This window comes from Bubalus kerabau, chromosome X (genome assembly GCF_029407905.1).
Source record: "Bubalus kerabau isolate K-KA32 ecotype Philippines breed swamp buffalo chromosome X, PCC_UOA_SB_1v2, whole genome shotgun sequence".
NCBI lineage: Eukaryota > Metazoa > Chordata > Mammalia > Artiodactyla > Bovidae > Bubalus > Bubalus kerabau.
The window spans coordinates 124,003,744-124,027,695 of record NC_073647.1 but is presented as its reverse complement, the minus strand read 5'-3'; the positions used below and the strand labels follow the sequence as shown (position 1 = coordinate 124,027,695).

The 23,952-nt window shown below is 37.9% G+C and overlaps 1 protein-coding gene across 1 annotated transcript in view; it reads left to right on the top strand.

The window, feature by feature from the left end:
* LOC129640167 (cilia- and flagella-associated protein 47-like) overlaps positions 1–23,952 on the top strand; it is a 103,393-nt gene that overhangs the window by 52,713 nt on the left and 26,728 nt on the right. The window contains exons 14-20 of the mRNA XM_055565403.1: positions 306–522; positions 816–1,057; positions 5,848–5,978; positions 6,693–6,815; positions 9,735–9,866; positions 13,517–13,594; positions 18,610–18,754. Coding sequence (XP_055421378.1) covers positions 306–522; positions 816–1,057; positions 5,848–5,978; positions 6,693–6,815; positions 9,735–9,866; positions 13,517–13,594; positions 18,610–18,754 — 1,068 coding nt within the window. The remainder of the gene's footprint in view (positions 1–305; positions 523–815; positions 1,058–5,847; positions 5,979–6,692; positions 6,816–9,734; positions 9,867–13,516; positions 13,595–18,609; positions 18,755–23,952) is intronic.

Sequence of the window (23,952 nt, the reverse complement as noted above, 5' to 3'; positions counted from 1 at the left end):
TGAGAGTGGAGAGTGTGTTGGAGTATGCAAATTTGTGTACTGAGATGAGTTATAATTAGTGTTAGTAATTTTGTCATGTAATTTTCCATATCAGAATCTATTTGAATTTTGGCCAATAACCTCTAGCCATCAAGTTATGAACATCTTTATAAAACACTCTCTTAATAATTTATGATATTATAGTAAGTATTTTAAGTGCTATTTTAAATGAATTAATTGATCAAAATATAGTGTGAATACTTGCAAAAATAAGTCAATGAATACATTTGTCAGCAATTAAACTTAGTAACTTTTTGTTTTTTCAGGGCCCTCTGTCCTTAACTTTGGTGATGTTTGTGTGAACTCAACAAATACTCATCTACTACATATTATTAATATGCTACCAATTCACATTCTGATCCAATTGGATGTCAATTTGGAAGAACTTAAGAAAACCAGCCAATTTTCATATGTGATTCCACCTACAACTAATACTTATATTTCAGTGATATTTGAATCTCCCACCATTGGAAAATTTTGGAAGTAGGATTTATTTTCAAATTTCTATTTGCTAGAATCAAAAATGTCCTTTTGTGTATTTGCCCCAATTATTTTTGTATATGTCATATTTGATTCTAAAAGGTAGGAACTATATGTGCAGCAATTCGTGGAATCATATTTCAGTGTAATTACCTTTCATAATTATTTTGATTTATTTTTTTACTAAGAATTGTAGATATCAATCCATAATATATGCATTTTTACATGTACCTGAAGTCTGTCATTCAGTTAAGAGCTGTTATCCATTCATTCTGGATGCTTTTGCTGTGTTACAGGTATTTCACCTTCACAGTGAACAATATGCCTGGTGGACACATCCTAGTGAGGGCAGTTGTCCTGCCAGTAAGACTTCAGCTGTCTTCTAATGAGCTGATACTGAGACAACGAGGCTTCTTGGTGAAAACATGTTTTAGGGGGACGGTTAGGATGTATAATCATCAGAATTACTTTGTCAAATTTGAATGGCAACCGGTAAATACAGGAAAGGGGATGGCATTTTCCATTCATCCAGCTAAAGGTAAGTTTATTCTGTTTGTTTGATTTAGACATTCATTTATTCGTGTGTTCAGGACTTAGTTATATCTTAAGTGTATACTGTATAAAGGTGCTAAGAATGTATAAGTACATCACATATGATCTTGTGACAATGGGACATTCCTGCCCTCTTAGCTTCCCTGTGTCCTTTCCTCCCCCTCCCTCTCCCTCCCTCTTTATATCTAATTTAGGAATAGTCTTCATTTGAGATCTAAGTAGACTATACTTCAGATCACAAAGGAGTCCTGGCATTTAGAATTCTTGTCTTAGGTGATTTTCCTGGGAAAATCATTTCCAAATCATGACTTTTGTATAACTCTACTGGCACAGTGCTAAAGAATTTGCCTACAATACAGGAGATGCAGGAGATGTGGATTTGATCCCTGGTTTGGGAAGATCCCCTGGAGGAGGAAATTGCATCCTACTCCAGTATTCTTGCCTGAAAAATCCCATGGACAGAGGAGCCTAGCAGGCTACATACAGTCCATAGGGTCACAAAGATTCAGACATGACTGAGTGTGCACCAGTGTTGTTAATGGGGAGTGTTATAAACAAGCTTGAGTATTAATTTAAGGGGCTTTGCTGGTGGCTCAGATGGTAAAGAATCTGCTGGTAATGCAGGAGACCCAGGCTCAATCCCTGGGTTGGGAAGATCCCCTGGAGAAAGAAATGGCAACCCACTCCAGTATTCTTGCCTGTAGAATTCCATGGACAGAGGAGCCTGGCAGGCTATACCCCTTGGGATCGCAAAGAGTTGGACACTGAGCGACTGAACACTTTAATACTTCACTTAATTTTAGGGCAGATATATGCAGAGATGGTAACAACAAGTGGAGGAGGAGAACTGTTCTTTTATTATGACTGGAGATCATTGATATAACCATATTTAATCTTTTTATTAATCTGGATAGATTTAGCGCAATCCCAGATTATAATTTATTAAGGATTTGAGATATACTTCCTCTGAATATTCAGCAGATTCATTTGACCAAGCTCTTTTTGTTGTTGTTGTTACTAATGCTGGAAATATTGGGTCCTGCCCCAATCTACGGAGAAGGCGATGGCACCCCACTCCAGTACTCTTGCCTAGAAAATCCCATGGACGGAGGAGCCTGTTAGGCTGCAGTCCATGGGGTCACGAAGAGTCGGACACAACTGAGTGACTTCACTTTCACTTTTCACTTTCATGCATTGGAGAAGGAAATGGCAACCCACTCCAGTGTTCTTGCCTGGAGAATCCCAGGGACGGGGGAGCCTGGCGGGCTGTTGTCTATGGGGTTGCACAGAGTCGGACACGACTAAAGCAACTTAGCAGCAGCAGCCCCGATCTAGAGAAAAGCTGAGTAAATGATCAGAGAAGAAAAAGAAATTATTTCTGAAGATTTCAGAGATTCTAGATAAACCTTCTCCAGTTTTTTTCAGCAGGTGTCAGATGTAGTTATATTATCTGCATTCCAGATATAGGTTTTGATCAAGCATGTGATACGGCACTAAAGGTATCTGAAAAGCACTGCACATAGGCACTTTTCCTTGTATTTCTCCATCCTAGCCACGGTTGAGTGGTTGGGCTTCCCCCTTATGGCTACCATGAAAATGCTGTGACAAAGATTCGTTAGTCAAAAGTGGAATTGCAGTGCAGTGGTAAAAGAATCTGCTTGCCAATGCACAGGATGCAAGAGACACTATTATAGAATTAACAAGTTTTTAACTTAGAGGTTTTCCTGGTGGCTCAGGGGTAAAAATTCCACCTGCCAATGCAAGAGATACAAGTTTGATCACTGAGTCAGGAAGATTCCCTAGAGGAGGAAATGGTAGCCCATTCCAGTATTCTTGCCTGGAGCCTGGTGGGCTATAGTCTATGGGGTCACAGAGAATCAGACACGACTGAGCACACACATACACAAACTTCTCATGGTTTTTAGTGCTATGTTTTACAGAAAAAAATTAATTGCTTTTCTTTGGGTTGCTCATAGCATGTCTTACTTTTTTTTTTTAATCAAAGCAAAACCAAAGACATTTAATTCCAAATACAGTATGAGTAGGCCACGACTGAGCATGCAATGAACAAAAATAACAGACAGTGTTTCTGTGAATTATATCATTAGCCTTTAAGTACTTTTAGTTTTTTTTTAGAACACAAATGCTACAATACTTCAGTGTATTTCATATATTATTGAGGAAAGTATGCATGATTTATACACATAGATTTCTCATATCATTTTCTGTTTAATGCTCAGAATTTTCATAAAATAATTACTCAATTTTATTTTTGCCTCTTTGTATAGATCATTTTATTGAGTCACATTTTTTATGTCCCTTTTGTTATATTACCATCTGAGCCATGGTGGCCCAGAGGTTAAAGCATCTGCCTGCAATGCGGGAGACCTGGTTCGATCCCTGGGTCATGAAGATCCACTGGAGAAGGAAATGGCAACCCACTCCAGTATTCTTGCCTGGAGAATCCCATGGACAGAGGAGCCTGGTGGGCTACAGTCCATGGAGTCGCAAAGAGTCAGACACAACTGAGCGACTTCACTTTCACTTTTGTTATATTGTGTTGGGGAAGAAGACATTTTCTCCTACCCTTAAGTCATGTCTGACTCTTGGTGACCCCATGGCCTCCCTGACGATCACCAACTCCCGGAGTCTACTCAAACTCATCTCCATTGACTTGGTGGTGACATCCAACCATCTCATCCTCTGTCATCCCCTTCTCCTCATGCCTTCAAACTTTCCCAGCATCAGGGTCTTTTCCAGTGAGTCAGCTCTTCGTATCAGGTGGCCAAAGTATTGGAGTTTCAGCTTCAACATCAGTCCTTCCAATGAACACCCAGGACTGATCTCCTTTAGGATGGACTGGTTGGATCTCCTTGCAGTCCAAGGGACTCTCAAGAGTCTTCTCCAACACCACAGTTCAAAAGCATCAATTCTTCGGCACTCAGCTTTCTTTATAGTCCAACTCTCACATCCATACGTGACTACTGGAAAAACTATAGCCTCAATGAGACGGACCTTTGTTGGTAATGTCTCTGCTTTTTAATATGCTGTCTGGGTTGGTCATAACTTTCCTTCCAAGGAGTAAGTGTCTTTTAATTTCATGGCTGCAGTCACCATCTGCAGTGATTTTGGAGCCCAAAAAAATAAAGTCTGACACTGTTTCCACTGTTTCCCCATCTATTTCCCATGAAGTGATGGGACCAGATGCCATGATCTTCGTTTTCTGAATGTTGAGCTTTAAGCCAACTTTTTCACTCTGTTCTTTCACTTTCATCAAGAGGCTCTTTAGTTCTTCACTTTCTGCCATAAGGGTGGTGTCTTCTGCATATCTGAGGTTATTGATATTTCTCCTGGCAATCTTGATTCCAGCTTGTGCTTCCTCCAGCCCAGCATTTCTCATGATGTACTCTGCATATAAGTTAAATAAGCAGGGTGACAATATATAGCCTTGATGTACTCCTTTCCCAATTTGGAACCAGTCTGTTGTTCCATGTTCAGTTCTAACTGTTGCTTCCTGACCTGCATACAGATTTCTCAAGGGGCAGGTCAGGTGGTCTGGTATTCCCATCTCTTTTAGAATTTTCCACAGTTTATTGTGATCCACACAGTCAAAGGCTTTGGCATAGTCAATAAAGCAGAAATAGGTGTTTTTCTGGAAATCTCTTGTTTTTTCAATGATCCAGCAAATGTTGCCAATTTGATCTCTGGTTCCTCTGCCTTTTCTAAAGCTAGCTTGAACATCTGGAAGTTCACAGTTCACATACTGTTGAAGCCTGGCTTGGAGACTGTTAAGCATTACTAGCATGTGAGTGCAATTAAGAATTAAATTGACAGATTAACAGGAGAAAAGCAAAAGTTTAGTAACATATATTGATGAGAGAGACCCAGGAAAACCCAATAACTTGACAGAGTGGCCAAAATCCTCAGCTTAAATATCATCTTCAACTAAAGGCAAAGTGGATGTTTGAGATAGTGGCTTGGGGCTTCAAAGGAGAGAAAACAAATTCACATGGAGATGGGATAGCAAATGTTTGGGAAACCAATATTCGCTGTGTCATGCAAAGACCAGAATTGAGGAAACTGCCATCATATGTGAGTCAGCCTGACTCAAGGCAAAGTTTGCTGTGATTGTCACTCATCTCTCTGTCCGGTGTCCTGTGCCTTTGAATCTCAGATGATCCTACCTTTCTGAGGGAACAGCTTCTAATTCATTCTTTCCATCAAGTATTATTTTCTTAGTCCAAAGGAGATGATAATTTAACACGTAAAGCAACTCACAGCAAATGTGCCTGATCCCTCCTGGGTTCTAAATCTATTTGAATTACAGAAATGTGTTAGTAAAAACTACACCAGAAGTTACATATCTCGGTATGTGAACATTGAAACAAACAAGCAAAAAGAAGCCTCTTGTTAATGATAATTCCTTCCTTGAAAAAACTGGATGAATGGTGTATTTCAGAGTGGTGAGAAATGTGGAGGGGATGTTTGAATAGGGATCACAAATAATTTTATACCATCTAGATATAAAGTAATTTCTAATCCTAGAGTGTCACTTCATTGATAAATTTTAATTTTTTCTAAATATTACCATATTTTTTATCAAATATTGTGATATGTCTATTAAAGTTAGAGTATAAGGTGTTCCCTGTAGTTTGTTTAATTCAAATAGTTTTTAAATGTCATTATATTTATATGCCAGTTCTTATTTTAGATATTAAAAAATAAATATAATAAAGATGTGGTATAACTTTCTTATTCTCTCTAAATTCTCTGTAGGCACTGTTGAACCATACTCCTCATTGGAATGTGAAGTAACATGGCAGCCGGGTTTTGATTCTCCAGAAAGGGGAGAATTTATTCTTCATATCAGTGAAGGAAACACGCTGAAACTGAAATGTCTTGCACATGTAATGATTTTTATTTTGAGGGCTCTAAATTGGTTGGTATGCGTATGTGTATATGAAAGTGAAAGTGTTAGTCGCTGTCGTGTCTGGCTCTGTGCGTCTCCATGGACTGTAGCCCACAAGGCTCCACTGTCCGTGGACTTCTCCAGGCAAGAATAATGGAGTGGGTTGCCATGTCCTTCTCCAGGGGATCTTCCCTACCCAGGGATCGAACCCAGGTCTCCTGCATTGCAGGCAGATTCTTTACTGTTTGAGCTACCCTGGAAGCCAAACAGCTGTGTGTATATATGCTGCTGCTGCTAAGTCGCTTCCCCACTCTCAGATAAGCAAAGTATGCATTATCAGTATGTTAAGCTCTTTGAGAAGATTTCTAGTAGAAACTTGCCTGGATAATATTTTGACACACACATTATTTCCCACCTTGTACATAGTGGGGTAGGTGATCTCTAATATCCCCTACAGTGACTATTCTACACGATTCTCAGTCATGGATTTACCTCCTCCTTAGAGTTTTCTTGCTTTCCCTGCCTTCTTCAGTTTAGGATTACATTATAAATATTCAATTCTTTTCTCTTAAACACACCATAAAATCTGATAACACTTCATATTTTAGAAATTTCTGTGAAGCTGAAAAAGCTTGAGTTATCTGATGGGGGATTAAAAGAAAACATGTTTACAATTATTTCAATTTCACGTTCTGTCTTTTCTTATTATTAGCTTGGACACCCCAAGGTAACATTTTTAGAGCCACGGATACTCTTTAGCCATAGCCCTCAAGGGCTAACAACTTGGAGGAAAGCCATTCTTCACAATGTAGGACAAAACCATGCTTATTTCAAGGTAATGTAGAATCTTGGAATCTTACTTGAATCAGATCATATTATAACTTGAAATATGTGTTTGCTATGAGTTCTGTGCCATTAATACTTTAGCCTTTATACATTGGCTAATGTTAATATTTTGATTTTTCATATGAGATTTATCTGAATACATTTCATCTATTGTAATACTTTGTCCTTTTAATTTCCCATAAAATTTGCCTCTTTCTGTTTCTCTCTTCCTTAGTCTCTCCTTTTTTTCTGCTCTTACCCCTCTTTTTCTTTCTTTCTGTTATTTTGTTTTATTGGAAAAAAAAAGATGATGTAGAAAAAAATTGAAAAAAAACGTACATTTTTGTTATATTCAGTATATGCTTTTCCTTTTTTCACTCATTTTCACTCTGTCATTAAGACTGTTACGGTAGCAAGTGGGACCTAGATAAAGATCATTCTAAAGATACTCTGTTCATAGTTATTACTCCTGATTTAATTTGTGTGGTGTGTGATATTTAAATTGGGCTTCCCTGGTGGCTCAGATAGTTAAGAATCTGACTGCAATGCAGGAGACCCAGGTTCAATCCCTGGGTTGTGGTGGTGGTTGTTTAAACCAACATTAAAATCTCCTAATAGTGACAGTAGAGGTTAGTATTTGAGAGCTTTCTTTCAAGCTTTATATTTACATGTCTTCTACCCAAACAAGCAAAGGAGAATACCCTTTTCTACTCTGTTGTTCAGAATTAGTTCTTAGATCTTAGGGGGTGTTCTCTCATCCTAAAAATATCTTAACCAATTTCCCTTCAAATTATTCTGACTTAAGGAATGACCAGATCAGATCAGTCGCTCAGTCGTGTCCAACTCTTTGCGACCCCATGAATTGCAGCACACCAGGCCTCCCTGTCCATCACCTACTCCGGGAGTTCACTCAGACTCACGTCCATTGAGTCAGTGATACCATCCAGCCATCTCATCCTCTGTCATCCCCTTCTCCTCTTGCCCCCAATCCCTCCCAGCATCAGGGTTTTTTCCAATGAGTCAACTCTTGGCATGAGGTGGCCAAAGTACTGGAGTTTCAGCTTTAGCATCATTCCTTCCAAAGAAATCCCAGGGCTGATCTCCTTCAGAATGGACTGGTTGGATCTCCTTGCAGTCCAAGGGACTTTCAAGAATCTTCTCCAACACCACAGTTCAAAAGCATCAATTCTTCGGCACTCGGCCTTCTTCACAGTCCAACTCTCACATCCATACATGACCACAGGAAAAACCATAGCCTTGACTAGACAAACCTTTGTTGGCAAAGTAATGTCTCTGCTTTTGAATATGCTATCTAGGTTGGTCATAACTTTCCTTCCAAGGAGTAAGCGTCTTTTAATTTCATGGCTGCAGTCACCATCTGTAGTGATTTTGGAGCCCCCCAAAATAAAGTCTGACACTGTTTCCACTGTTTCCCCATCTATTTCCCATGAAGTGATGGGACCGGATGCCATGATCTTCGTTTTCTGAATGATGAGCTTTAAGCCAACTTTTTCACTCTCCTCTTTCACTTTCATCAAGAGGCTTTGTAGTTCCTCTTCACTTTCTGCCATAAGGGTGGTGTCATCTGCATATCTGAGGTTATTGATATTTCTCCTGGCAATCTTGATTCCAGCTTCTGTTTCTTCCAGTCCAGCGTTTCTCATGATGTACTCTGCATATAAGTTAAATAAACAGGGTGATAATATACAGCCTTGATGTACTCCTTTTCCTATTTGGAACCAGTCTGTTGTTCCATGTCCAGTTCTAACTGTTGCTTTGTGACCTGCATACAGGTTTCTCAAGAGGCAGGTCAGGTGGTCTGGTATTCCCATCTCCTTCAGAATTTTCCACAGTTTATTGTGATCCACTCAGTCAAAGGCTTTGGCATAGTCAATAAAGCAGAAATAGATGTTTTTCTGGAACTCTCTTTCTTTTTCCATGATCCAGCAGATGTTGGCAATTTTGTCTCTGGCTCCTCTGCCTTTTCTAAAACCAGCTTGAACATCAGGAAGTTCATGGTTCACATATTGCTAAAGCCTTGGCTTGGAGAATTTTGAGCATTACTTTATTAGCATGTGACATGAGTGCAACTGTGTGGTAGTTTGAGCATTCTTTGGCATTGCCTTTCTTTGGGATTGGAATGAAAACTGACCTTTTCCAGTCCTGTGGCCACTGCTGAGTTTTCCAGATTTGCTGGCATATTGAGTGCAGCACTTTCACAGCATCATCTTTCAGGATTTGGAATGGCTCAACTGGAATTCCATCACCTCCACTAGCTTTGTTCGTAGTGATGCTTTCTAAGGCCCACTTGACTTCACATTGCAGGAAGTCTGGCTCTAGGTGAGTGATCATACCATCGTGATTATCTGGGTCGTGAAGATCTTTTTTGTACAGTTTTCTGTGTATTCTTGCCATGATAGATAAACCTAAATTAGCTTCTGACAAACCATACCTTAACTCTTTTGGTAAGTTACTTTTTTGAAGGTTAAAATGATATCTTAGACACCAGGCTATGAAGTAAATAATAAAGAAGAGGAGGTTACCTCATCATCTTGCCTTTCCACTAACTTTGCTTTCAGTTTTTTAGGATCAGGGCAAAGGCAAGCTATCAAAATAGTATCTAGAATTTTGGCATCTCTCCAACAGATACATCTCACTCTTTTGTAAGTTTTTCAAAGTCTCAAAACGACTTCATTGTCCTGTTTGAATTGGAAGATGTCACTGCTGAAAGTTCTGTTTGTGGGTTAGGGGTGCAAATCCTTGTTGAACTTCAAAATGTTTGTCTGCTGTTTGAAAATCTATTCAAATCATCTCAAGCCCTGTATCTATAGGTCATCTCTCTATGTAGTGGTGTAGAAGCAAACTATGAAAATTTTGGAATGATAACTTTAAAGGATAATGTCACATTTCTACAAATTTTTGATTATAGGTTTGTGACCAGAGTCTTTTGTCTATGATTCATATTGTTCCATCACAAGGAATCATTCCACTGGGGGGACTAACTGTTCTCAACATCTCCTGTACTCCTACCATTAAAGAAAAATTTGACACAAGAGCAAAGGTATGTTTATGCATATGTGTTCTCACTTCTTATATACGTCTCTATGGATTTGTTTGGTTATGATATTTATAATAGTAGGTATAATGCTCTAAAATGTTGTGTACTTGTTCATTCTTAGAAAGCTTGTTTTAATGGTTTCTTCTAATGGGGATGGGTTTTAATATTATGATACTAAAGAGTAGTTTAAAGCATTTCCTTTGTTTTTCTATTCTAAATTTCTAATTGAGTTAGCTCTAAAGAAGTGCAGTTTGTAAAGATCTAAAAAATAAGCAACCTTATCTATACCATCTGTTGTGAAAATGGTTAGCAGAACTTGACAAGAGGATTTGTAGAAAATATTTCTGATGAAAGTTGCTAATGGAAGTTTCTACTAAGTTGACATGGATACCTTTCATCAATTCCAGGCCTTTTTCACATGAACTTGGAATATTTGACATCTCTAACTTGTGACAAGCCCTCACTAGTCACAAAGCAAAGGATTGTTTTCTCCATGGTATTAAAAGATAACTAAGGAAAAAATAATCAATTTTGGGTGTTAATTCTAAATAGCTTTAATAACTATGGGAATTAGAGATAAATTATATATGAATTTCTTAGTATTTTATGTTCTTGGAATTATGTGAATAAAAAGATACTATCTTGATTTTAAGGATTTCTCTAAGAGTTCATTAAACAGAAAAAAAAAACATGTAAGATGAGTCTGTAATAAATTTTATTTATTAAATAAACTCATGGAATACTCTTCAATTTGATGATCAACTGTGTACATTAACCCACATTAAAAAAATAGCATGTATGCTATCATCAGATCAAAATTAATAGCTTAAGATGTATCCCCCATTTTATCCTTCAATTTCTCATAACTGTTAGTTCTTAAATAACATGTAGCTTAATATAATAAATATCAATTTGCTTGGCCCTGAAATAAATAACCTAATAATTATATCCTACCTTTATAAAGAATTATATACTGAAATGTTTATAAATTACATATTATGATATATGGTCTGATATTTGGACAGAATTTTTTATATTTTTATATGTTTATGGAAAAAGTAAAAAATATAGCCACTAAAATATAGGTTTTACTGAGAGATTAATTGGCACTGTATTTCAAAGAATTATACTGCTTTTACAAAGTTTATCTTTTTAGCATTATAATATAATGAGATTCATTTATTCATCTATTCCCTGGGTATTTATTGGGCATACATTATGTGTTAGGCTCTTCTGTACATGCTAGGAATGTAAAATTGAACAAGATAACTAGAGTCCTTGTTCTCTGAGAGTGTGCAATCTGATGGGGGATGCAAACAACTCAAAATTAAAAGATAGTATGGTAAGTATAATGATGGAGAAATGCAGTAGGCTAAGGGAGTACACAGGAGAGGTTTGCAGCCCAGGCTTAACATGGTCAGGGGCAGTTTCCAAGGGGAAGATGCATCTAAAAGACACCAAAGTTAAAAGTCACCCAGAGGAAAGGGATAGTAGTGGGGTGAAGGAGGAGAAGAAAAAAAAGTACTTAAGGAACCATGATCAGATATAGGAAAGAGCGAGCTATGAGGCAGATATGAAAAAACTTAGTTTAACATGGCTTTATAGATTGAATGATAGTGGAGAAAGATATAAATATTTAGAGACCTGTATAAATTTTAGGTCATACAGGTCCTTATCAACAACTTAGGAACTCAGAATTTTGTTTTAAGAACTAGGAGTCTTTAAGCATGGAGAGTTTCACAATCAGATTTGCATTTTTCAGATATCACTTGGGTTATAGAGTAGCGTTAAACTGGGACTAGTGCAGTTATTAGTCTGGTAATGATGTCCAGGAAGGAGAAGATTGTGTTCTTTGTTAGGAGACAGGATTCTAGACAAATTCTGTCAAATTTAAGAGATGAACATTTAGGGTTTGATGATTGGAAGGGGTCACATATAAGTAAAATAAGTAAGTCAAGAGTTAGATGAACTACATTCAATGAGAAAGAGATTAGAGGATGAGTAGCAGATTTCAGAGGGAAATCATGAGTTTGAAGCACCTTTTGCATCCCTGTGCAGAGATGTCTAATATGTCCAATAAAGAGGCCATTGCTTATGCATATTGGTCTGAAGGCTAAGGATTAATCTTAGAGATGATAGAGATTATTTCTGTTACCCATATAAAGACCAAGAATGAGTGTAAGTGGGCTGAATATATTGATGAGAAGTTAAAATGATAAAGTTTGTAAGAAGTTAAATAAAAAAGGAAATAGAGACAGGTAAATTGGGACTGATCTGGAAAGAAATCACATATCACAGACTTAGATGTCCCTGTGACATGTAACATCCTAGAATTCATGTCTCTGAAAATGGGCAAGAAAACAGGGATGATAGAGGGTTGTGAGAAATAGAGGCATAGATGAGTGTATGATTTCTGGGGCCATGAATTTGTGAGGAGTGAGATCAGTTAGATGAAGTCTTGGGAGATAGAAAGGTCAAGCAAGCAATGAGTGAGGGTAGTGAATGTGTTACGGTAGCCCGGAATTTTTCATGACCCGCGATTGTAGAGGTTAGTAAAAGGGAGCCATGGGGGTTGAGACTTACGTGCAGCATTCATCAGTGAAGCACATACTGATTTGTAATTACTTCTGAAGCATTGGCTTATGCTTCTTATGATTTTAGTCATGTATTTTGTTTATGTACTATATATTCTATAAATAAAATATAGAAATCATGAAGTATTATGAATTAAGCAGTTCAGTTAATAAGACTGTCTAGATGGCACTCTGAAACAATGGTATTTTATGGTTTGTCTATAAACAATGTCACTGATTCTGTTGAAAGAGTGAAAAACATCCATGACTCTTTCTTAATTATAGTATACATTTAGATTTAAATCTTGAAGTTGACTGCTACCAATCTCATGTAGGTAGGGCTTTCAAGGAATGATATTTTCATGCTTCTGAGATTTTGATTAGACAATTATGTGTTCATGTAATCTTCAGGCTTTGTTTTTTAGGAGTTATACACCTAAATTCTTATTTCATTATCTTAATTTTCTTGAAAGAGATTGTTCAGGCAGTTCTTGGTCCACGGTTAGCAACTGCTACTTGCAACCTTTGTGACCTCAAGCCTCAGTTTTCCTCACTTGGAAATTAGGGTATTAAGAAAATACTGAAGATTAAAAAAAAAGATAATGTATTTAGCAGTGTGCTTGGCCTGTATACTCAGCAATTTTTAGCTGCTCTCATTAGAATTATGGTTGTTTCAGATGTTAGTATCTTTCTATGGAAAGAAGCATGGTGTACTTAGTTTCTTACTTGTTTTAATTTTGAATATCCTGTTGAAATTAGGTCAATACAAAAGGCTTACATGGAGTTTGAGGCAGTAATGTCAAGGCAAATGGGTAGAACTCTTCAATCAAATTCACAAGCTGTCACTTAGTCCCATTTGTGGTGGAAGTTTTTAAGAGTTGAAAATTCACTTTTCTTAATTTCAATTCCACATCACAAGAAATGATGACAACTGCCAGAATAAATCTTGTGACATTTATAGTATGTTATGATTATTTAAATCCTAAAATGTTATATAAATGTCAGGTAATATTGTACCTGAGAAGTATATGAGTATATTTTAGTGCGGTTTCTGAAGAATTTTATGTTTCTCCTAAATAGGTTGCTATTCGCTGTGCAAAAGACATAGACCTTAGGATTTGTGGATCTGTTGAGGTTGCTGATGTTGAAATCCATCCGGTAAGTATGTTACCTTTTTGTAGAATCAGTGTATGAGTGTAGTGATTTTTATTGATGTGTCCCTAGTCAGCCCATGTAGGTTAAAAAATTTTATTATATAGTAACGTGATATAGAAATTAATATATGTAATATAAATGTAAGTAATGAAGCAGAGTATTGAACAGATTAAATGAAGGTTTAAGAATTCACCACTGAATTTAAGTATCAGAACAGTACCACAACCATTAAATTATCTGTAGACTTCATCCTGATCCTACCCCTCTTAAGAGATAACTACTTTCCTGAATTTTGTCATTATTATCTCTTTATTTTTTCTAATTGGGTTGCCACATATGTATGAATTCCTTAACTGTTTATTATTTAGTTTAGTTTATTGGTTTCTCAGCTTTATAACAAAGATATATTATCTTTGGTGTGTTACTTTTAATTGAATGTTATGTTTTTAAACTTCATCTTAATTATGTGTAGCTGTATGTTATTCATTATCCCTGCTGCTTAATAATCCATTATGTAGACATACTGTAATTTGTAGACTTGTTTCATTGTCCATTCAGTTAGTGTATCTGTTTTTTTTTTTTTAATTACAAATACTATAGCTATGAACTTTCCTCATAGCTCAGTTGGTAAAGAATGTGTCTGCAATGCAGGAGACCCAGGTTCGATTCCTGGGTTGGGAAAACCCCCTGGAGAAGGAAATGCTAACCCACTCCAGTATTCTTGCCTAGAAAATTCCGTGGGGTGAGGAGCCTGGCAGGCTACAGTCCATGGGGTCACAAGAGTTGGACACAACTTAGTGACTAAATCACCACCACCACCATAGCTATGAACATTCATGTACATATGTTTAAGGTACTTATGTAAGAGTTTCCCTAGAGGTAGAGTTGCTGAGATTATATATATTTGACTTCACAAGATAATTTCCATGTTTTTTCTCAGGTTTCCATTGTTCCATGTTCCATTGCTCCATAATTTCTTTGTAAGACTTAATATTTGCCAGTCTATTGAGTGTAAAATGGTACCTAACTGTGATCTTGATTTGCATTTTAAAAAATTTATTTATTTTAAATTTTTGGTTGCTCTGGGTCTTTGTTGCTTTGTGCAGGCTTTCTCTAGTTGCTGCAAATGGGGGGCTGCTCTAGTTATGGCGCTTGGGCTTCTTGTTGCAGTGGCTTCTCTTGTTGTGAAGCATGGCTCTAGGGCATTCAGGCTTCAGTAGTTAAAGCTCATGGACTCAACAGTTGTGCCTCGGAGACTCAGTAGTTGTGACACATGGGCTTAGTTGCTCTGTGACAGTGGAATCTTCCCAGACCAGGGATCAGATTGAACCCCTGTCTCCTGCATGGACAGGTGGATTCTTATTCACTTTGCCACCAGAAAGTTCTGTATTTTCTGAACTATAATCAAATTAATTTTTTGAGCTATTGTTCTGTACCCTGATAAAATTCTGTTCTACATTCGGTAGAGTGCACATGCATGCTATTTTTCTTTCAGGCCAGACCTTCAGATCTGTTCTTATCTATCCAAAGAAACTTTCCCTGATCCTTTAAAAAGCCCATATGCCCCTCCTTTGTGACATTTATGTTACAAACATCTTAAAATCTGGGAACATGTCCATTGTAGCTGTAGTCATATTATTTTCAGCTTATTTTCCCTTTTGTTTTTCTCTCCCCCATGACTGGTACAATTCAGGTTCTGAACTGCTGGTTGTCTCAGGTAGGGCCTTACCACCAGTCTGGACTTGAACAACGTCACCACAATTTTAGGCTTTAAGTTACAATTTTCTAAACTTTCTTTTATTCAGCGTTGAAGGCATGGTAAGCCCAGACAGACCAACAGATACTAAGCTAGCTTGGCTATGATAATGGTGATTTCTGGAGTATCCAGATTGCTTTTTTTCCATTGCTATGGTGTCCTCCTTTGTACAACATTAGACAAATATGGAGACTTTTAGTACTATATTTCTTTGTGGCAGGCTTTGCATGTTATATTACAACTGAGTAATTCATAGGACTTTACATTAATGTATATTTATCAATATTCCCTAATTATTTTGGATTTTTAAACATTGCTGCCTAGTTACCATTTTAAAACAGTATTCTAGTGTTTCCAGACATTGTTAGCAATATATCTAATAATTATGAGGAGAAGGAAATGGCAACCCACTCCAGTATTCTTGCCTGGAGAATCCCATAGACGGAGGAGCCTGGCGGGCTATAGTCCATGGGGTCGCAAAGAGTCAGACACGACTGAGCAACTGGAGACAGAGAGAGAATGTGTGTCTTAATAACAATTAGGGAATCTTATCCAAATGAGCCTATGGGAAAGACCAGAGTGGGATAAGAGGAATGGTTTGTTGCATATATGAGGCATCAAATTTTTGCTACCTGTTTTGGATTTTACAAATTTCACTTGTAGAACTGAGTTGATATTTTCTGTGCTAAGTTGTTTCAGTCATGTCCGACTCTTTGTGACCCTATGGACTGTAACCTGCCAGGCTCCTCTGTCCATGGGATTTCCCAGGCAAAAACACTGGAGTGGGCTGCCGTGCCTTCCTCCAGAGGATCTTTCTGACTCAGGGATCGAAACTGCATCTCTTACATCTCCCGCATTGGCAGACAGGTTCTTTACCACTAGCACCAACAACTGAAGCAAATAGTGGACAGTTGACTTTAATGCCGTGTTTTTCTCAACATCAGGATACTGTTGTCTCTTTCTCTTTTAATGCTGTATATGATTCTTTTACTAGGAACTATAGGGTATCTATAGTTACTCCACCAGAAGAGGAATCCTGCAGAGTTTTTTTGGTATAGGCGCATGCCTGTCATATAAGTTAAAGTTAAGATACATTCAATTAGCATTCCTATATATTTAAGCTAGATGTCAGATAGATACAAGGCAAAAATGAATGAGACATAAGATTCACTAGGAGACACAGATAAATATACAAATCAATGGATTTGTGATGTCATAATGTAAGTAAACATGAGGAACAGAAGTAGTCTTGAGCAGACTGTAATTAACTGGCTTATCCAGCTGGTGTTTGAAGGATGCATAGTATTTTATCAAGCAATTGCAAGTTAGAGAAGTGTCTTCCTGATAGAAGAGATACCTCGTTTTTCTCCACACCCTCTCCAGCATTTATTACTTGTAGACTTTTGGATCGCAGCCATTCTGACTGGTGTGAAATGGTACCTCATAGTGGTTTTGATTTGCATTTCTCTGATAATGAGTGATGTTGAGCGTCTTTTCATGTGTTTGTTAGCCATCTGTATGTCTTCTTTGGAGAAATGTCTATTTAGTTCTTTGGCCCATTTTTTGATTGGGTCATTTATTTTTCTGGAGTTGAGCTGTAGGAGTTGCTTGTATATTCTCGAGATTAGTTGTTTGTCAGTTGCTTCATTCATTTTGATATTTGGCAAAACTAATACAATTATGTAAAGTTTAAAAATAAAATAAAAAAAAAAAAAGAAAAGTAAAAAAAAAAAAAAAAAAAGATGACCAGTGCAAATTCAATGCATGAAGCAGGGCACCCAAAGCTGGTGCTCTGGGACAACCTAGAGAGATAGGGTGGGGAGGGAGGTCGGAGGTTTCAGGATGGAGGGACACATGTATACCATGGCTGATTTATGTTGATGTATGGACTGCAAAGAGATCCAACCAGTCCATCCTAAGGGAGATCAGTCCTGGGTGTTCATTCGTAGGACTGATGTTGAAGCTGAAACTCCAATACTTTGGCCACCTGATGCAAAGAGCTGACTCATTGGAAAAGACCCTGATGCTGGGAAAGATTGAGGGCAGGAGGAGAAGGGGACAACAGAGGATGAGATGGTTGGATGGCATCACTGACTCAATGGACATGGGTTTGGGCGGACTCCGGGAGTTAGTGATGGACAGGGAGGCCTGGCGTGCTGCGGTTCATGGGGTCACAAAGAGTCGGACATGACTGAGAGACTGAACTGAACTGAACTGATGGCAAAAATCATCACAATATTATAAAGTAATTATACTCCAATTAAAATAAATTACTTAATTTTTAAAATTAAAAAAAAAAAAGAAGAGATACCTCGATAAAGACACAGAGGGTAGAAGCGTCAGTAGGTTGGAAATGACAGGTATACAGCTTGCTGAAATACAAAGTGGTAGGGGTGAGAGTAGAGCTCGGTGAGGCTGGAACATGAGGAGGGGGAAGGTCATGGTGAACTTTATGAGCCCTCCTAATGAACTTGACATTGTCCTGTAGATGGAGGAGAATCATCACATTTTAAGACAAGAAGTCATGTGGTCAGATTTTCAATTAGTTTACTTGTGACTTAGTTGTGGAATGGAGAATTAGAGAAAGTCAAAATCTAGAAATGAAATGAAAAGTGACCAGTTGCTAACTTTATATAATTGCAATAAACATAAGAGGTGGAAGAGGCAGAATTAATGGGATTGATAACTGATTACATGCAGGAGAGAGGAAGAAGAAAAATATAATGAATTTGTATAGAGTTCTCATTTAGTTGCTAAATCATGTCGGATTCTTTTGCGACCCCATAGACTGTAGTCTGCCAGGCTCCTCTGTTCTTGGAATTTCCCAGGCTAGAATACTGGAATGGGTTGCCATTTCCTGCTCCAGGAGATCTTCCCAACCCAGGAATCAAACCTGTGTCTCCTGCATTGGTAGGTAGTTTCTTTACCACTGAGCCTCCTGGGAAGCCCAGTTTTGTAGAGTGTGCCACCGTTAATAATGTCCTTGAAAAACGTAAGAGTGTAATTTTTTATTGAGGTATAATTGACATATAACATTATGTTAGTTTCAGGTGTACAATATGATTCAATATTTTTATATATTGTGAAGTGTTCACCATGGTAAGTCTAGTTATCATCTGTCACCAAGCATAATCTTTTTTTTTTTCTAGTGATAAGGGCTTTTAAGATCTCATGTCTTACAGTATAATTTTTAGTTTACATTGTCTTTATTAACTGTTACTCTGCCTTCTATTTATTATTTCTTTTTTTGTTTGTTTTTTAGAATAAATTTAACTTCATTGATACCTACATTGGTTCTACTCAGATTATGCCATTTTTAGTAAAAAACAAAGGTATAACACGTGCCAGAGTAGAGTTTAATCTGAAAGATGCTGATGATTTTTCACTGGATTTTAAAGGCAAATCAGGTACATATTTTATACCATGATGATATTATTATAAAAGTAAAAGAATTTTAAGTTGCTCAAAGAAATAATGTTGAGTACTGTGAAGGGCTGCTGCTGCTAAGTCACTTCAGTTGTGTCCAACCCCACTTCAGTCTGTGCAACCCCAGCAGTTGTTCTTAATATTTTTAAAAGTGCATGCTTTTCTTATATCCTGTAACAAATCTTGGTTCTATTTTTATAAATATACCTGTATTAATATCAGAAGACTGGTAATACATGGCCATTAACTATGCTTACTAATATATATAATAGGTTAAGTATGTTATATATAAGTATATACTATAAATGAAAATAAAATTATTAATTGCTAGTTTTAATTGCTTAAGAATTTTAGGTAAATATTTTAGAGAGCTCTCTCTGTGTGTTTAACTACATATTAGGTATCTTTATGTTAAAATTGTTTGAAAAAATACACTTATAAATATATTTCAATTGTTTACCTCAGGTGTTGTCAAACTAAGATCTACGGGCTAAATCTGGCCTGGCCCCTCTTTTTATAAATAAAGTTTTATTAGAACACAGGCATACTCATTTGTGTGTATATTGTTTATGGATACTTGTATAATGGCAGAGTTGAATAGTTGTGACAGAAACCATATGGCTTGCAAAACCTAAAATATTTACTGTCAAAACCTTTACAGCAAACTGTTCGCCAACCATTGCTTTAGTCATTTTTTATTCAGCACATATTTGTTGAATACCAATTATAGGTCAGATACTAGCTTATGAGTCTATAAAGACAAGACATTTTACTTATTCTCCGAAAGTGAACAGTAAGTTTATCAGTCAAGGTCTTAGTAATAAATAAATGACTCACTTCAAGCATTTAACTGAAAATTATTTAATGAAGGAATTATGTATGGCCATGGGAACCAGGTTTAAAGGAACTGACAAGGATAGAAGCTGCTTCTACCTCTACCTCAAGGAGCAAGATGAGGCAAGATATCGGAGCCCTATGAGTGGTGAAACTGTAAAAGAGAGGCCATCTGATAAAAGCTGTAATTATTAAAAACATAAAAAATCCTTGCCAGAATTGTAGGTGAGGTAGGGAAAATGTGAGGGCATAAATACCTCCTATCCTCTGATACCTTGCTGGCATCTCCCTGTGGTTGAACCAAATCAGAGGCAGAAGAGCAAGGAGCCTCAATAAATCAATCTGTAGAGGTTAGGACAGAGGAGAGCAGAGAAAGATGGCTGTTGGATCTAAGTGACAAATGAATACCACCTGTATAACACTAGGAGAAAGAGAAATGAAGTATTGGGTTATTACCATATAGTATGGTGGATGCTTCAAGACAAGTCAGTACATGGTGCTAAGTAACATATGTTAAGGGGAACTAGCTGAGAATCAGCACTAGGAAAAATTTCTTGGAGAAATTGATGCCTCATCTGGATTTCGAAGAATGAGGAGCGATACAGAGAAGGGGGCAGAAAAGATGAGCACCAAAGAATTGATGCTTTTGAACTGTGGTGTTGGAGAAGACTCTTGAGAGGTCCTTGGACTGCAAGGAGATCCAACCAGTCCATTCTGAAGGAGATCAGTCCTGGGTGTTCTTTGGGAGGAATGATGCTAAAGCTGAAACTCCAGTACTTTGGCCACCTCATGAGAAGAGTTGACTCATTGGAAAAGACCCTGATGCTGGGAGGGATTGGGGGCAGGAGGAGAAGGGGACGACAGAGGATGAGATGGCTGGATGGCATCACTGACTCGATGGACGTGAGTCTGAGTGAACTCCGGGAGTTGGAGATGGACAGGGAGGCCTGGTGTGCTGCGATTCATGGGGTCGCAAAGAGTCAGACACGACTGAGCGACTGAACTGAAGTGAACTGAAAGGCGTAGATATGAGTCAATATGGCAAGTAGTTGGGAATATCTAGAGTATAGGAGTATAGGAGTACAGGACTAGAGGGGCAAGTGAGACCCAGGTAACTAACGTTCTTTTCTGGACATTTATTCTAGGGGTTGTTGTTGTTTAGTCCCGAAGTTGTTTCCAACTCTTTTGTGACCCATGGACTATAGCTGGCCAGGCTCCTCTGTCCATGGGATTTCCCAGGCAAAAATACTAGAATGGGTTGCTCTTTACTTCTCCAGAGGATCTGCCTGACCCAGGGATCAAACCCACATATCCTGCATTGGCAGGCAGATTCTTTACCACTGAGCCACCAGGGAATCCATTCTAGAGGTTAGACAGTTTGGTTAAAGGATTGATACCTAGGCAATGGTGTGAGTTGGCTTGCCCTTCACTAATTTTCCTTTTGGACTGAAGTTTAAAATAGCCTGGGGAAAAACATGGGTGTGGAAAGGGCAAGACCAGAGACAGGGAGATCAGTTAGGTGTGGTGGCCATACAGGTGAGAAATGATAAGAGCCTGAGCTCAGATTTTGATGTTGGGAAGGAAAGGAGGAGATTTCCAAAGATACTTAGAAATTCTCCGATGTGGTTATCAAGTGGACGTGTGTATTAGGGAAGAGGAAGAAATTTTGGATCATTCCCAGTTTTTGACTGTAAGAGACAGATGTCTGGATGAACAATTCATAGTTGATATAATGCGGGAGCATTAAAAAGCAAGAGACATTACTTTGCCAACAAAGGCAAAGTAATGTCCATATAGTCAAGGCTTGTCCATATAGTCAAGGCTATGGTTTTTCTATTAGTCATGCATGGATGTGAGAGTTGGACCATAAAGAAAGCTGAGTGCCAAAGAATTGATGCTTTCAAACTGTGGTGTTGAGAAGACTCTTGAGAGTCCATTGGACTGCAGGGAGATCAAACCAGTCAATCCTAAAGGAGATCAGTCCTGAATATTCATTGGAAGGACTGATGCTGAAGCTGAAGCTCCAATAGTTTGGCCACCTGATGTGAAGAACTGACTCATTGGAAAAGACCCTGATGCTGGAAAAGATTGAAGACAGGAGGAGAGCGGAGAAGGCAATGGCACCCCACTCCAGTACTTTGCCTGGAAAATCCCATGGATGGAGGAGCCTGGTGGGCTGCAGTCCATGGGGTCGCTAAGGGTTGGACGTGACTGAGTGACTTCACTTTCACTTTTCACTTTCATGCATTGGAGAAGGAAATGGCAACCCACTCCAGTGTTCTTGCCTGGAGAATCCCAGGGACGGAGAGCCTGGTGGCTGCCGTCTGTGGGGTCACACAGAGTCAGACACGACTGAAGTGACTTAACAGCAGGAGGAGAAGGGGACGACAGAGGATTAGATGGTTGTATGTTGTCACTGATTCAATGGGCATGAGTTTGAGCAAGCTCTGGGATTTAATGATGGACAGGGAAGCCTGGCGTGCTGCAGTCCATGGGGTCTCAGAGTCAGACATGACCAAGCGACTGAACTGAATAATGTGGGAAATGGAATAGGTCTAGGTGAGCATGCTGTTTTTGCAGAGACTGTGAAATAGCCCAGAATGATAACAGTAGACACTAGGAAATCTATATGAATTTTATATTCATTTTTGAAAAATTTGGATGTTGAAACTTTATTTGCTTTAACATTTTTGCTCTGATTGCCTCATATGGTTTCATGCACCTTGTTAATGGTTCACAGACTCTTCCTGTTTATTCTGTAGAGCTACTCAGCAAAGTGCATTTCTTTCCACAGTTCTGCCTTAGCCCTAGCTCAAACTTCCCTTTTAGGCCACTGCATCTTCTTTTAAAGTGCTTTCCCAGCCTCCAAGCCTTTTTCCCTCACACCTATACCAGAGAGTGATCTCCTTCAAATTAAGATCTTATTCCATCTGAAAAGCTCTGTTGGTTTTCTCTTTCCAGTAGCATTGGGTCTTACAGCAGACTGCTGACACAGTCTTAGGATGTACATAAGTTGATCTTGATAATTATTAATAATTTGCAATAAAGTTTATACTTAAAATGTCCAGAAAATACATTTTATTAATATGAGTATGTTAATACATAAACGTCCTTCTGTGACAAAAATTGCAGCTTGTATTAAAAAGAGCCTTGTACCTGTTTGTCTTCTTTACTGTGAGATCATGAGCTCAACGACTACAGTTCCAAATTTTGCTTTCTGCTAGAGATGTCTGATGTAACTCCCTGCACATTGTAGGCACTCAGGAAGTATTTATTGATGCTATGTTGGATTATTGCATTTCATAGTCTATATGTTTATATATATTACAGATAATTTAAGAATATCTGTTTTATTATATTTTATATATTTGACATATATAGTCATTCTAGGTGGATATTCTTTGCTGTATAATATGTATTTTTTTCCCCACACCACAAATATGTTTGTGTTAATTAACACTTAATAGATTTTTTTGGTTCATTTGTCTAATGGTTTTTATATCATACATCAAGTTGAGTGAGATTTTACCTGGATGGAGAAGGGTGGAATGAATTATTTAAGTTTATTTCCAGACAGGAATAATTGAAATTATCGTTCCTTGGATTAATCTGAAATCTTCAGAGAGAAAAAGGGTTTTTAGAATTGTTTAGATGAAGATAGATGTTCCATTGTAGCTAACATTCAGTCTTTAAGAACTTATTTTAGAGGTTTATTTAAATGATTATAATTTTCTACCCTGAAGTTTGTGTTGCTTTTTGACAATTGTCTGTATTTTCACCCAATGCCTTTGTTTTTCAAGTTATGCCATTACATTGAAATGTTTCCTTGTACAAAATTGTGTTTATCTTCTTTGTGAATTCTGTAAGGCATCAGAGGAGGTCTGGCTCTTCCTCTCTCCATTTTTGCTGGAGAGGGAGTCTCAATTCTCTCAGACCTAAGATTCAGTCAGTTATTTGACCTTGACCTTTACACCTTTTTATACTCATCTAAATAAGACTGTGATAACGTTCTTAAGCTTTGGAAATTTTTAAAATAGGTTTACCATCTCTTTTTGCTGATTGAATATATGTCCCACTCTTTGTGACTCCATGGACTGCAGCACACCAGGCTTCCCTGGCCATCACCATCTCCCGGAGTTTGCCCAAGTTTATGTCCATTGAGTCAGTGATGCCATCCAACCATCTCATCCTCTGTCATCCCCTTCTCCTCCTGCCTTCAATCTTTCCCAGCGTCAGGGTCTTTTCCAATGAGTCAGCTGTTCTCATCAGGTGGCTAAAGTATTGGAGCTTTGGCTTCAGCATCAGTCCTTCCAATGAGTATTCAGGGTTGATTTCCTTTAAGATT